Here is a 16,169-nt window from a genome sequence, read left to right as displayed (position 1 = left end):
ATGTACCTCTATGTGTTCCGTACATTGTATACTGTATTTACTGCATATACGGTACATAGAGATACATCGGATTTTATCATCTAGTTTTCACAGCGGCGAGTTGGCCGTGCGGGTTGGGACGCGGACTTAGTAAGCCAGATATAACTATCGCCGATTTGATATTTTTTTAGGATTACAGATATTTTTTCCTAACGTCTGCCAGATGTAAATTTACACATTATCAAACGTAAAATCAAAGCTTTTTTTCTGACATAAAAGGTGTACCCCTTTTTAGATGTAATTTTACCATTTTTTTACTGTGCAGTGCACCGTGACGTGACACAATGTTCGAACTGTTTGCAGTTTGGGCATGGTGGAAGGAACTGTTTCATCAAGAGTCGTTGTGCAACCTGCGGAGGTGAGCACAAAACTCAAGCTTGCGAAACAATCAACGAGAACATCGAAGCGAAATGCTTCAATTGCGGTGGCGACCATTCGACCAATAATCGAAGCTGCCCAAAACGAGCTGAGTTTGTGAAAATTCGGCAGCAAGCGACGACGAGGCACCAACCAAATCGTTGCAAAACACCACCAGCATACACGGACGTGGATTTTCCTGCTTTGGCGTCACCAGGAGCAGGATCTGTTCGAGTGGTTCCAAATCTGCAGCCATTGCCGTTGAATCAGCGGCAAAAATTTGCAGAGAATACAACACCTCCAGGCTTCAGTCAGCAACCGAGGGAAAACCAACCAGCATCAACGGGTGAAGGCAGCAGTGACCTGTTTTCACCACAAGAACTTCTGAACATTTTCATCGAGATGACAACAACACTGCGTGGTTGCAAAACTCGTCAGGAACAAGTGAGAACTCTTGGAGCATTCATCTTAAAATACAGTTCGTAGTTTACTCGTTCTAGTGATTTTGAATATTTCAATGGATTTATTTTTTTAGTTTTAAGTTAGGATAAGTTGCAAAAGTGATTTTTTTTTCTTTTTTACTCAAATGTATTCGATTCAATACAATAATATAAAACAATTTGAAGCAAATAAATAAATGTGATCAGTTAATAATAAAACGAAAAATACAACAAAGATGAAGAGCATTAGGCCATACCACTTAGCATGTAAAAGAAATGTAATTATTATAAGAATGTTCAATAAAGACATATTTAATTTCAAAAAAAAAATATTAACTCTAAATTTCTATCTTTTCAAACGTGTCTTAATGAAAATTCAGAATTTGATTTGGCGGAGAATGACTCATCAAGACTTTAAATATTTTTCTCTGATTTTTGCAAAAAAAGTACGACATTTCATTTTTTAATCGAACGAAAATGCTTTGTAACAAGATGAAAAGTTGTGCAAAATATAAAGCAATATTATTTATCCCACAGTAATCTTGATCTAAATCTTTTTCACTGCTCCTGAGTTATATTGAACAGAGGCACCTCGCATGTAAGTGGACTATTTCTCATCGACGACGTGTTCCACATTTGAAACCATAACTTGTTCTGTAATCTGTAACCACCATCTGGAAAGCTCATACTCTATACATTTATTTCCAACATATGTACATTAACAACACCGGAAAAAAGTATCGATTGCACCAGCTTCCCCCCACCTCCCCGGGGAAGCACCAATATCTCCTCCGAAAGGGGTCACCAGTCTTCCGGTGTGTGCCGGATCTGTCCCCGGGAGAAGTGAAATGATAATCCCATGAATGGTTGCACGCGTCTGCAGTTTGTCCTCCCGCGGCTGCCGTGACTAGACTACGCGAGATATTTTTTTCTTCTTCCCGGAACCGCCAATCCATCATTTTGGCACTTACGTGCCGTTTAGGTCCCCCCGGGAGAGCTTTGAATATGTCATCGTCTGGCGTGCTAAAAGCCCTAGCGCCATTGCTGTCACCGGGATAGGGACATCCGGCCAGCACAGTGATGGTTGAAAGTTTTAGGATTAAATCTTCCTAACTTAAGCTAACTAGTTCTAATTTCAAACACATTCCGTCGGCAGTGTACTCACACGCACAAAGAATTTCCATTCCGTTCATCATGATGTTGCCCCCTGGTTTTGGCAGCAATGGTGGTCTCAAAAGACCGACGACTTCGAAAAGTGTGTTTGTGTGTGTGTGGATGACAATATACTTTTGTAAGTCATAGCCTAACGAAATGTGAGATATGCTTGTTTAGCGAAGAGCACGCATTTCCTTTGCATAAATATATTTGGCAGCTCCTTGTCGGGAAATGTGATAAATATTTAAGCCTCCGTTTGCTCGCACGCGTGTATCAAGTTACGATCTGTGGAAATAATGGTGTAAATTGCACAGAAATTGTTGCTTGCTGCAAGAAAAACAACAAGTTGGATGTTTGCTATTTAGTGTAATTCATAATTTATTTTGTCACAAATAAGAAAAATTTAAAAATATTTTTTTTTAATTTACATAAATGATATGAATGCCGCCGGGTTTCGAAGCATGTGGTAGTGAGCTTTTCAGCTGCTTTAGTGTTAGTGTGCTGGAGGAAAAAGTGTGTCGTTGCCACCTGAAATTATTGTTTTGGTTTGCCGATGACAAGCCGATTGAAAGAGTTGTTCCCACCGGCTACTCAGCGGCCGGCGAAAGTTATCCGAGGCAAGCGGCCACTTGTATTTCCGTGCGACTTCAAAGAGTTTTTCAATTCGGGTGAGTTTATTCCTTGTAGCAGGCCATTTTGCAGAGAGCCCAAGTTTCGATTGACGTAAGAGAGGTGAGTTTCTTTGACAGAAGACCCACTCAGTGAGTGTCTGAGTGCTGGGTTAATGTTTGCAAGCCTCTACTGTAAGATTTGAAGATGCAGGGCTGCCATAGTTTTGGATTACTTATCTTTGTTAAAATTTATTATTTCTTGGTTATGTATTTGTTTGTGTCGTAACTTGTTGGCATGCTTATTTAGGGGTCTGTTGGTTTGTGTTAATAAATAAAAACAAAGGTGGTGGGTAATTTATTGAATGATCATTATTTCACTGTTATATTTGTGCAAGCTGGCTTCGCGTGGTGATTCTAGTGCAAGCAGCAGTGGAGGAAAGTTGAATTTTATTTGTGTTCTTTTGTGCCCTATTCGTGTTCCAATCATGCATGTCCATCTGGAGCATTACCTTTTGAATTATTTATATTTTTCACAGCTTCCTGGAATCATCTTTAAATTAACTGCTTATATGTATTTATCTAGGCACTTTATGATTTATTTATATTGTTATATTATTCCTTGTCCTGTTCCTAATCCTTTATCATACCATTCCCCCATATAATATATATTGAAATTGCATAAACTAACGATACTTAAAAAAAAACAGCATCTGGAGCATTTGTTTTTAAATTATTGCTATTTTTACAGCTTCCAGGAATTATTTTCAAATTTACTATCGATATACATCAATTCACCATATGATTTATTTAAATGTTCAAATCATTCCTTCCTCACACCGTAAACGATCAAATTGCATAAATTAACGACACTTATTAAAAAGGCAAGGGAACCATTTAGAGCATTTGCATTTTAAATAATTGCAATTTTTTACAGCTTTCTGGAATCATCATGATTATATAAATTATCATTACAAAATTTTATGCTTTTACAGCTTCCTGGAATCATCTTGATTATATTCATTATACTTATTTTATTTATTATATTTTTTATATTTATTATAATTGTTACATTTATTATATTTATTACATTTATTATATTTATTATTTATTATTATTACAAAATTATATGCTTATTAGATAATACACTACAGACTCACACTAACACTTACAAACTTCCAATACATTTAATACATTACGAATTAAACAATTTTCATCGGCCCGATGAAATTCCCATAACCCCCATTCCAAACCTCCCAAAAAATATTCCGTTCATTTTTTAAAGTCGCATGGGTTCCCTGCTTTTTTGCCGCTAGTGAACAACAAAAACATCCCCTCCCAAATCCCCACGGGACTGTATGGGCGTAGCTTTGGAGCACAGTGTGGAAATTTACGTCCTTAGATATTTTTGATTGTACCGGGCAGCAATCAAACTGTCTAAGAATATTGAATTGACCATTGTGGCACCCCCTACAGCGTGGTGCAGACCCGTTATGCTATGCTATGCTATGCTATGCTATGCTATGATATGAATGCTGTTTTCCAAGTTGGGTCCTTAAATTTAAGCTTAAATTTGTGATATTATTTTTCAAAACGATAAAGCTTATTTTTCTGAGTACAATAACGCTTTGTAAGGCCGCAAAGGATTTAAAATGGATTTAAAAAAAATAACTACGCAGCCCTTCGGCTTCATCCATAAAGTACGTCACGCTAAAATCAGCCAAAATTTACCCCCCCCCCCCCTCCCCTGTCACGTTTTTCCTATACTTACAACACGCAATGTCACACTTGCTCAGACCCCCTCCCCCTAGAGCATGACATACTTTATGGATGACGCCTTCTTGACATAAAAGGTCCTACTTGTCAGCTCGATCCAGGGGGACCATAGTTGACCCATCGAAAAAATGTTTGATGAAACTATAATTTTTTTTTGAATGCGTTATTATTTTAGTTAGGTACTAATAGTCAATCATTTTTGAAAAAAAGATCTACTCCAAGACATTCGTTCTCAGGTTTAAAGATGTCTGTAAATTTCCTCCTATTTAAGTCAGAGTATATTTTTTTAAATTGGAATTAGGGGAACAGCATCTAATTCCATCGTTCCTCTTATGTTGGCGTATCAGCACCTTGACGTTCAACTAAAGCTCATAAAAATCGTTTTCAACTGAAATCCAGTTTCAAAAAGTTCAAAAGTTATATACATAGAGACAATCAGCAAATTGAATGGAGCTGGGGGCGAGCGCTTAAGCTGCCAAATATACGAGAATTTCCCCTATTGAACATAAATGCAAGTAAAAGAGAGCAGTTTGGAGTCATAGCTTTGTTTTTGAGTAGTCTTGTTTATTCAAGGTCAAACATTGAAACGCGATTGTCTCGAAACGTCGTGCGATCAGATAGCACGAGCAGGTCGATTTTGCTTCTAAATTCAACTTATTCGCTTTGTAAAGTTTTTCTCAGGATATTTACTGAAAGCAGAAAGTTTTGAAATCTCATGACGGTGGGGCGGTACGGAAATCAATAGAGAACGTTATATGAAAAAATTGTCCGTAAACAATATGAGAGTGTTTGCTAAATTTCATCGATTTGTTACTTATTTGCCTCTGTTTGATGTGATAAATAAACGCTTAAAAAATTAATGCTCCGACAGATTCGGGTCAAAAATTTAATTAACTAAAAGGTTAAAAATCCAAAATAATGAGATGCAATTTCGATATTTTATCAGCCCCAAGGATGATTTTACTTCATTTCCTCTACCAATTTCATCTGCCATCGAAGTAATTACATGTGCACGCACACACACACACACACACGCAATTTCCATCCTTATAATAAAATTGATGCCGGTTTATGATGAAATTTCCATGAGACGCCACAGTTTATTGCCTGCGATCGTTCGTTTTTCGGGGTGAGTTTTTTTCCCAATTCAGCCCTTTGGCATCTTGGTGACACACGTGTACGTACAGTGAGAAAATTTGATCCAACATTTTTTGGGTAAAATTTTATTAAGAATAAAAAAATGTTTAAAGAGTTTAATTGAACTTGCTTAACAGGATTTATAACATCAGATAATAATTTCAAGTAAATTATTAACCCACAATTTTGAACAATTTTTTCGTCATATTTCGTGATTTTCGCTCAAAATTCTACGTGAGGAGCGCGCGATAAGCCGGTCGGCCGTTGCATCGCGAAGGTAAAAATTCAATCAACTGCGTTACCCAGCGTAAAAATTTTCTCTCAATTTTGGGCGATCGAATTACATCCACCAAAATTGAAGGGTGTAGCTTGTTTGACTGAGAATTTGAAACATTTATTAAATTCGTATCATTCGCCTACGTTAATAATTTTGAATATCACAAGAAAAGCTTCTTTGAAAAAGATTTGATGAAGCACAAAGTTTATTTTACCTTCAAATGTTACACCACCCTAGCGGCTTCGAACTTTATATTCTCAGGAGGATTCGCACCAATAGAACTCGGGAACGGTGTGAGTGGATTCCCGTGAAATAAATACAATTCAATTTTTCCATGATACCTCAATCTTGCTTTATCGCACCGAAACGATACGTGGTATTTGCACAGTCGTTGAGAACCCTCAAAATCTTCCCCCAAGTGGAGCCGTACATATACAGCACACCCCCGTTGGTTTGACACTGTTCTGTTTTGTCGCTTATTTGAAACACGATAACAATCAAATAAACCAGAATGCGGTACTTAAATTGACAAGAATCACCGTCAAACGATCGAGGTTTTACTGTGCACCCATATAAGTTTATGTTTGGTTTCCATCGAAATTGCAAACAAAAATGTTGGCCATGGGTGATAATACCGTGAGGGAGGAGGGAAGAGAATTGAGACACGCAGTCATACATCAGATCGGCTCGGAATTTCCCAAAGCCGGGTTCGATGGCTTTTGAATCAATGGAAGTGAAATTTTTTCTACCAAGCTGGGACGGCGACAGTTTGAGTCTGATAGATTTATTTGGAAAGAAGAAACACAAAATGAAACCGGCACGCGTGACAGAGTGGGTGTTGAGTTGAAAGAAGATTAAATTGCATTATTTAGACTCAAGGCGGGTTTCAATTACTGGAAATGTTGAATACAGTTCAATGTAAGGAAAACTTTCGTAACTCATTAATATTTTAATTTCCGGCATTCTCAATCATATAGGGGAAATATACCCATTTTAATCACTCTAAGCCGTTCGACCAATTCTCATCACTTTCGCTGTTTTCCACTATTAAATCAACATTTTCAGATATGTCAACAATGGAGAATTGCTTGCTCACTTTTATTTGAGCTATTCATTACTTTGGAACAGTCAAAAACACTTTATGAAAGCTGGAATACGTGATCAAAGTGCTGATAGGCTGATAATAGAAATAGGCTGAAAAAGGGTGTAGTTCCCCTACTGAGACTTCGGTAAATGGAATTCTTAGTATTATTAATATGGTTAAGATTTCCTATCATCGCTGGTAACGACATCAAGAAAATGTATTTGACACATTCTCCGGGATGGTATACCAGCGCGATAATTTTAAAATTTAATTTAATGGCTAAATAGGTGCAGTGATTGCTGTAATGCTGACATGTTTTCAAGCACATCAATCTGCAAAAAAGAAGTACCTCAAAACCACCTCCAGAAAACCAGAAGTATATCCGAAACCATTTTTCGAAATCTGACCAAATCCTGAAAACAGAGTTAATTTCTCGTCGAACGCAACCTGGTAGATTGAAATTGGTAAATTTTTCGGATTTTTTTTTTTAGGTGTCAATGACGGCATTTAATTTTGAATAAAAAACATGAAAAAGTCTAGATTATGTTGATAAACAGGGCAAAATCACAGCCTTTTTTAATAAAATATTGAAGAAAAATAAACAAATTTCTCCTCTATTGTAGTGTCACTCGCAGCACAGCAAAAATAACGTCCAAAGTTGATTATTATGGCAACTTTTAAGTACTTTAAGAATCTTTAAAGATATTGAGGTGTTTTATCAGATTTACAAGTTACAGAAAAAAAAATCTTTAAAAAATAACGTCACGGAAGAATGTGTCATTTTATTGCATTTTTTTAACACATAAAATCAAATTGCGTCAAAGTCCATAATTTGGATAGGTTTGAGATGAATGTTAAAGGGAAATTAACACGTAAGACGATTTTTTCTTTCTACATGTATTCTTAGAAATCGACGCTATCATGTCGTACGTCGCTATTTGGCGTTCCGAGAAAACGCGTTTTAATGTTTGACCTTGAATAAACAAAAACGAGAGCACGCAATGTAAACAATGACAATCACGTTTTGTTCGGTTGACCATTCTGTGCATTGCTCCGAAGTTTGATTGAAATTGGTTGCCAAATTGGTTGTCCCGAGTTATAATTGAAAATGTTTACAGAAGCCGGGCTTGTTGGTGTGTCAAACGCGTTCTGACCTGAAATCCCTTTGGCCAGTTGTCGCACTTACATCAATTTTCAGGCTGTGTCAAGATAGCACGACAAGATTGAAACTTTTTTCATATAAAAAGTGACAAAAATGCACGGAGTTTTTTCGGTTTTATGGAATATCTCAGGATTAATATCGAATTTTGGGGATCTGTGAAGATCAAAAGGTGAGACATTATGAGCTGCACTAAATGGCGTTCTTAACTCAATTTGGCCCAAAATGCACGTACGACATGTTAGCACGACGGCGACGAAATGTTCACATTTTTATTTAAAGTTCAGATAATTTCTTAACATTGATGATTCAATCATTTGTAATTGAGGTCAGGAATGTGAAATGATCAGAAATTAATTTCTATGAAAGCTGGCTTCTAATTGTTGTAGAAATTATCGATTGCATTGTTCAGCTGTAGGTTGGGTCGTTTCGTGTCTTCTGATTTTTTAAAAATAGTTAGAGTTTTGTTTTTTCAACAGTTTTTAAGTGACTTTATCATCGTTTTGAAAAATATCACTTCCAAGGTAAACTTTAACTGTGTACTTGACAAAATAAGTTGGCAATACTTTTTGGATGTATATTGCAACTTAAATGCCAATATATTAATTTTATAGCATAAAATGTGAAAAACAAGCAAGCAATCAACAAGAAAATAATGACTGCAAGTAATGAACAAAAGAGAAGCCAAAGATATAAAAAAAGTATCGAAAAAAAAAACAACTTGGATCACATATTCTTGAAAAATTGATTTAAGGAGGAGTACAAGTTTTCGCAACAAAGAACGGTAAAATGACCAATATTTTTAATTCTTTTTGAAAAACTCTAACGTTGCAATATATTTTAAAAAAATGGTTTGATTATTAATATTTTTATTTAAATCTATTGCAATTTCAAATTAGATTTAGTGTTCTTCTTGATATTTGCTTATATCTTACCTAACCATCTTAAGGTCATCGATGGTATCATTCACTTTTGGATCAATGACTGTCAATGTTGGTTTTGGCTATAGAGCCCAAAAATAATAAATCGAAATGAAAATTAATCACGATATTAAAATGATTCTACAAACAATATGCAGAAATCCATCTTTTGATTGATGCATTCTCAATCAACGTTTTTTTTATAAAACAAACATGATTTAGAAATGGCTGAATAATGATACTTCTACAGCCTTGAAATTTAAAGAATTTTTTTGAATGTTTTTTACTATTAGAAGACAACGAGAAGTACATCGATTTTTGTCGAAAAGTCTCTGAAATTATTAAAAAAAAGTAAACAAAGATTAAAAAAAAACTGTCAGGTTATGAATTCTATGTTTAAAAAGAAGAGCTTGAAGAAAAACTTGATGTTTTCAGCGGCGCTGTTATAAATTCTGTAACATTTTAAACAGTGGACGAATCTTTTCGCATTCTTCGGCAAAGTTATTCCCTGGAACACGGACTATGAGCTCATGACGTTTTTGAAAAATGCAAAGGGGCTTTAAGCCAACCAATCAAGCTAATATTTGGGATTCGGTCTCAGTACACCTAGGGGATCATGCCCTGAAATGCCCTCAAATTTTACCCGTTTTGTTACATCCTAGTGACACACATCAAATGGGAATCATGGTCAATGATATGTATAATTGAAAATTTCACAACGAAGTGAGGACCTCATTAATTTCAACTATTTCACCGACAAACAAAGTGACATAGAGTCATTTTTAATCATTAGTGGTGCCACGTGCAGCACTACTCCGCCTTTTAATCTTGCTCATTAGTGGTGGATTCAAATTAGTACCGAACATAATTGGAACTGGTTCCACGTGTATCTCTCTGCGCTCTTCCCCCCTTCCAACGTCTCTTTACTATCACGTGTTTGCGCTGTATTCATTTTTTCACGCTCCCGTTAAAGGTAAATTATAGCGTCATGTATCCATCAAAGGAGCTTTTTTCCCCTACCTTCCAACCTTCGATTTTCCATTTTCCCATTATCGCGATGCGCCCGCACACATCTGTCAATGTGGCAAAAAAGGTACATCTACAGCTCACTCCAACAGGTCCACCCGGAGGTGGGTCATAAATTTTCACCGCCGGTAAAAGTCAAATTTCCGCGTCGTTTAGAGCGAACATGTTTGTTAAAATGTACTGGACATGTATCAATTGTGTACAATTTTATGGAGATGAAAATTCTGGGATCATCATTTTGTATAATATCTACTTGGAAAAATTATTGGTTGTCGATTTTTCATTAACTTCAGCTGAATTTGTTTTACCTTAATAATTTTAAACTGTATTAACTTTTCCATTTTTAATTTTCCTTTCAGATCATACTGGTGCTAAAGAGTATGGAGGTCTTTGTACCCGATACGTACTTTAAGATTTCGCTCCAAATCATCTCCCACGTGCTGGCGTACACGAGCTCCTGCATCAATCCACTGCTGTACGCGTTCCTGTCGGAAAACTTTCGGAAAGCGTTTCGAAAGGTGAGCCTGAGCTAATAATCCCATTTGAGGATCTCGCATCATATAGCAAAACAAACAAATCTTTAATCCTAGTCGGGCCCCTTCGCAAAAAAAATTCAAGGATTTACAAATCATTTATCCATGGTGAGGTTTTTTCCTCATTCAAATTAAAAAAATCGAATCAAACTAAAAAATCCAGGGAATTTCACATTCACTAAAATTCAACCGACCCTAAATGACAGGGAAGCGATTCCCAGTAATTGAATAGCAGCAAAATCGGTTTCAACTAATAAAAAAGTACGCCCTGTACCCGAAAGTGCCGCCCCCTGTGCGCCCTCTCCGGGTTCCGACGGCGATGGAATCTGGTTCTACTCAACGTTCGCGATGAAGTCATCAAGCGTTTGCATGTTTTCGGCCCCCGCGGGAGGATATTGGCCCGCTCTCGCGGCATGAGCTGTGCTTGTCTGGCTGGTTGGAAGTCTTACTGGCCGTTGAGTGCGCTGAACTAGCAACAAAAGAGTATAATCAGATTGCCACACTAGAGGACGGTGACGGCAGTGGAATCTGGTATGACGTTTCTGTCTGGGAGGAAAATTGCCTCCTGGTGAGCCGATTTCGACGTAAGTGCGGCAGTATCGGTTGAAGGTTATTTTTGGAGGTTTGCGAATGTTGGTGGAAGTGAATAGAAATATCTGAAAAACCTAATAAATTGCTAACATGTAAACTGCAAGAATTCAAAAATAACAAAATAAAACTTGCAATAGAACAAAAAAAAATATATCTGGCAACCCTGTCTCATATTATGACCACTAAAGTGACATTTACATCGCTTGATCAACTTCGTTGGACAAGTAATCGACCGAAAATCGAAGACCTTTAATGAGTTTATGTGTGGCAACCCTGTCACCAGTTATTTTTATTTAGATCATTGCAAATTTTATTTCAAATCCCTACCTTAAATATCAGAGTTCCAATTTTTTAAATTAGATTGAGATTTTCAATGAAAAAACTTTTAGGACCTAGCTAAAAAAATACTTTAAAAAATTTAAAATTCAATGATATTAGCAATTTGTTTTATAGTGGTATGACTGTGGTGATGTATTAAGCATTTTGGGATACTTTTCTTAAATTTTGAAAAGAAATTGAGTATTTCCTTGTTTTCATGCTCCTCCCTCGACTTTCAATATTTTTTTTACCAGCCTTAAGGTCCAGAAGCCAATTGAGTATTGTCTAAACTGGTTCCATGCCCTAAACTGAATTTTCTACGCTTTTTTTTCAAGACTTTTACATGGGTAATTCTTCGCCAATTTCCACAGCAGTTGCCCCGACCCCTCTTAGAATTACGTAAAATTTTGATCCCTGATTAAGAATCCAACATCCATGTTTCGATGGTTGGTGACGGTGGGGCTGTACGACCCCTTATTTTTTCTGGATTTATAATAAGCCACGTTTTAAGAGCGAGTCCACGAGCAAAGCATACCCATCTCGCATTGACCTCACCAATCTGCCTGAAATTTTCAGGGGTTGTTTGTACATATAAAACTAGCATCTGGCCAAAATATGAGCACTCTAGGTCAACGGGAAGTGGGGCAAATCGGTACACAAAGTTTGAAGGTTCAAAAACGTCAGAAATCTTAAAAATGCTGTTACTTTGGCAAAACTCAATATAATTTCAAAATTCAAAATGCATTTGAAAGGGCTTAAAAAATGCAACAAAATGCAGGGAGAAGCACCCCAATTGGTTAAATTTAAAGAGAGTTATGGGCATTTTGGTGAAAAAATAGCATAATTTTCAAACTCAAATAAAAAAGTGTTCCATCCAGATATCAACTCAATTTGACCTGCAGCTTGTAGGGGACATCTGGGACTACCATCTGAGACTGAGAACGCTTTGGGTAAGGCAGTTTAACATATTAAATAGACACTTTTACTTTTTGTGAAGTTTTTGGTTGTACATTTTTGCTCGGGGGACCCCTTAGATCCCATTTTCTGGTGATAATTTTATCATATTCGTGTTCCTGAGACAATTTCACAATAGAAACATGCATAAAAATGTTTATTTTCATCCATTTTAACCCTTTAAAAAATAAAAGTTAAAAAAAATTAAAAAGCTGTTTTTTTCTGGTGTCATCTAGTATCCTTGGAAACGAACTTGATTTTCAATAAATGTGAATCGAAGATTTTTTTTAACTTTCATTTTTTAAAGGGTTAAAATGGATGAAAATAAACATTTTTATGCATGTTTCTATTGTGAAATTGTCTCAGGAACACGAATATGATAAAATTATCACCAGAAAATGGGATCTAAGGGGTCCCCCGAGCAAAAATGTACAACCAAAAACTTCACAAAAAGTAAAAGTGTCTATTTAATATGTTAAACTGCCTTACCCAAAGCGTTCTCAGTCTCAGATGGTAGTCCCAGATGTCCCCTACAAGCTGCAGGTCGAATTGAGTTGATATCTGGATGGAACACTTTTTTATTTGAGTTTGAAAATTATGAAATTTTTTCACCAAAATGCCCATAACTCTCTTTAAATTTAACCAATTGGGGTGCTTCTTCCTGCATTTTGTTGCATTTTTTAAGCCCTTTCAGATGCATTTTGAATTTTGAAATTATATTGAGTTTTGCCAAAGTTACAGCATTTTTAAGATTTCTGACGTTTTTGAACCTTCAAACTTTGTGTACCGATTTGCCCCACTTCCCGTTGACCTAGAGTGCTCATATTTTGGCCAGATGCTAGTTTTATATGTACAAACAACCCCTGAAAATTTCAGGCAGATTGGTGAGATCCAAACGACGTCCCATACAAAGGGGTATGCCCTGTTCGTGGACTCGCTCTTAAGTGATTTGTAGCTCAAAACTCAGAACTAAAAAAAAAACATGTTTTTCTTTCAAAAAGAGTAAAAGTTTTAAAATTGCTGTCTTTTCCGTCACACAACTTTCTAAAATCTTGAGATACGTCATTAAATGGGAAATTTAATGTACATTTCGAATCTGCAATAACTCATTTATTTAATTTTGTTGTGACATTGCACAGTGGTCCGAAACCGAAATCTAGCGTGACAAAATTGATAGCGGCCACACGTTAAGATTTAGAGCTTTGGTGTCTTCGGGACAAATGATCAGGGTCAATAGGGGCATCTTTTGGTATGGTGGACATTAGGGTGGTCCAAATTTTAGGGTGGTTCAGAATTTTTATTTTGGCGAGATGACGAGATAGCGCTTTGGTGTCTTCAGAAAAGTTGTAGGGAACACCATTCTGAGCAACTTTGCTGAAGGGCCCAAAGCTCTATCTTCAAACGGGAAGTTTCTAGAGCCATTTTTGTAATTTAGGTTTAGGTGTTTATGAAAAAATGAGTTTTTTGAATTTATCAACTCAGGCTTATGTCGTAGCGAGTTGGTGTCTTCTAGACATTTGAAGAGCTTATCAAAACACACATTTATCTTCCAAGAGAGCGAAAATCGGACCTTTTAAACGAAAGTTATAGCCAAAATACGACGAAAAAGACGCCATTTTGAAATGTGAATAACTCGAAAAGGTGGTGGAGTTTGACCTCGCTCTTAGAAGCATCTGAAAGTACACATTCTAGAGTACATTTGCTGAAAATATCTCGGAGGTCTTTTTTGTTTAACTCATTTAATCTTAATTTGAAAATGAGCATTTTTAAATCGTTTTTTGCCCATAACTTTTGATAGAATTGGCCAAAATTCGTTTTTCAAGAACGAAAATGTTCATTTTGACAAGCTCTACAATTGTCTAGAAGGGCTCAAAAATGTACAAAATGATCTAGTGGTTGTAAAAGAAGAAACAAGTTTTTACTGAAATATTTTAGGAATCAACAAAATAATTAAATTTATTCCTGAAATATTTCAGTAAAAACTTGTTTCTTCTTTTACAAAAAAAAACGAATTTTGGCCAATTCTATCAAAAGTTATGGGCAAAAAACGATTTAAAAATGCTCATTTTCAAATTAAGATTAAATGAGTTAAACAAAAAAGACCTCCGAGATATTTTCAGCAAATGTACTCTAGAATGTGTACTTTCAGATGCTTCTAAGAGCGAGGTCAAACTCCACCACCTTTTCGAGTTATTCACATTTCAAAATGGCGTCTTTTTCGTCGTATTTTGGCTATAACTTTCGTTTAAAAGGTCCGATTTTCGCTCTCTTGGAAGATAAATGTGTGTTTTGATAAGCTCTTCAAATGTCTAGAAGACACCAACTCGCTACGACATAAGCCTGAGTTGATAAATTCAAAAAAACTCATTTTTTCATAAACACCTAAACCTAAATTACAAAAATGGCTCTAGAAACTTCCCGTTTGAAGATAGAGCTTTGAGCCCTTCAGCAAAGTTGCTCAGAATGGTGTTCCTACAACTTTTCTGAAGACACCAAAGCGCTATCTCGTCATCTCGCCAAAATAAAAATTCTGAACCACCCTAAAATTTGGACCACCCTAATGTCCACCATACCAAAAGATGCCCCTATTGACCCTGATCATTTGTCCCGAAGACACCAAAGCTCTAAATCTTAACGTGTGGCCGCTATCAATTTTGTCACGCTAGATTTCGGTTTCGGACCACTGTGCATTGCTGCAATGAGAGATATTTTTTCTAGTTAAAAAATATGTTTGTTAGAAACGGCAGTATCTGGTTTGCTTCAATATTTTAGAAAAATCCCCAATTTCAAGCAGAGCACATGCACATGCAAAGGGTAATTCTTAAGCAAAATTGGCAAAACTTTCCGATAAAAATTATTTCAAAAGCAAACATTGAGTTCTAGGGGTAAAAACTTAGAAAAATTAGTCAAAATGGTCAAAACCATCAACTTTTTTGATTTTTTTTCGTAAAAGTAATCCTGCAAAGTTTTTTTTTAGATTCAAAAAGAACATTAAGTTTCTTATAAATTGACAATTTTCTCGACTTTAGCAGTTGTGTAATGGGAAATGGCACTGATTAAAAAACTAGTTCATGCTGAAAAATACGTTTATATTTCGGAATTTTGAGCATGCCATTAAATCGGGTGTTTTATTTTCAATTTTACACAAAATTCTCATTGACACCAAATTTCATCTCACCACGGTTTTGAGCTAAAAATCATTTCTTGGTAAAAATCAAGCAACATGTAAGGGATCATACCGTCCCGACATCGTAATCAGGGACCAAAATATTCCCCTAGAGCAAAATTTCACGGAAATCGAAGAGCGGTCGGGGAAACTTTTTCCGATTTCATGTTAGTTGGCGGAGATTTTTTTTGTATTTTTTAAGTCCTCTTTTTGGGTAACGATTTAGGAAGGCACCAATCACATAGATAGATTGAGTTAGTTTTTCTAATGAAAATAAAACAAATAATTAGCTATCAAAATGAGATTGTTACCTCAAAAATATTATTGTTGAAATTACAAACCTCAACGAAACGGAGCATAAATAACGCCAAGTTGTTATGTTCCATCACGATTGATTTATGACTGGGAGGAATATGAAAGAAGGTATATTTGTAAATAGCCCAAAGATGTATACACTTTCTATCGGCACTGTTTCGCTGGAATACATTCCAGTCACGCAGAGTTTGACGTCCGTTTGAAGTTTGTTAGCGCAACATTTGAGGGGGGCGAAAATTTGGCTGTGTCAAGTCGAGAAATTTTCCAGGGACCCGCTGGGAACTTCCTCTTTACTATAAGCGAAGTATCGAATC

At 36.2% G+C, this 16,169-nt stretch overlaps 1 protein-coding gene across 1 annotated transcript in view; it reads left to right on the top strand.

The window, feature by feature from the left end:
- Nucleotides 1–16,169, top strand: part of LOC6043892 (allatostatin-A receptor) — a 127,444-nt gene that overhangs the window by 71,159 nt on the left and 40,116 nt on the right. Inside the window, exon 3 of the mRNA XM_038248206.1 lies at nucleotides 10,338–10,496. Within this exon, the coding sequence (XP_038104134.1) occupies nucleotides 10,338–10,496 (159 nt within the window). The remainder of the gene's footprint in view (nucleotides 1–10,337; nucleotides 10,497–16,169) is intronic.

Source organism: Culex quinquefasciatus, chromosome 1, assembly GCF_015732765.1.
Source record: "Culex quinquefasciatus strain JHB chromosome 1, VPISU_Cqui_1.0_pri_paternal, whole genome shotgun sequence".
NCBI classification, from domain to species: domain Eukaryota; kingdom Metazoa; phylum Arthropoda; class Insecta; order Diptera; family Culicidae; genus Culex; species Culex quinquefasciatus.
Note: the sequence above shows the minus strand (reverse complement) of the source record. Positions and strands in the feature narration are given on the sequence as shown.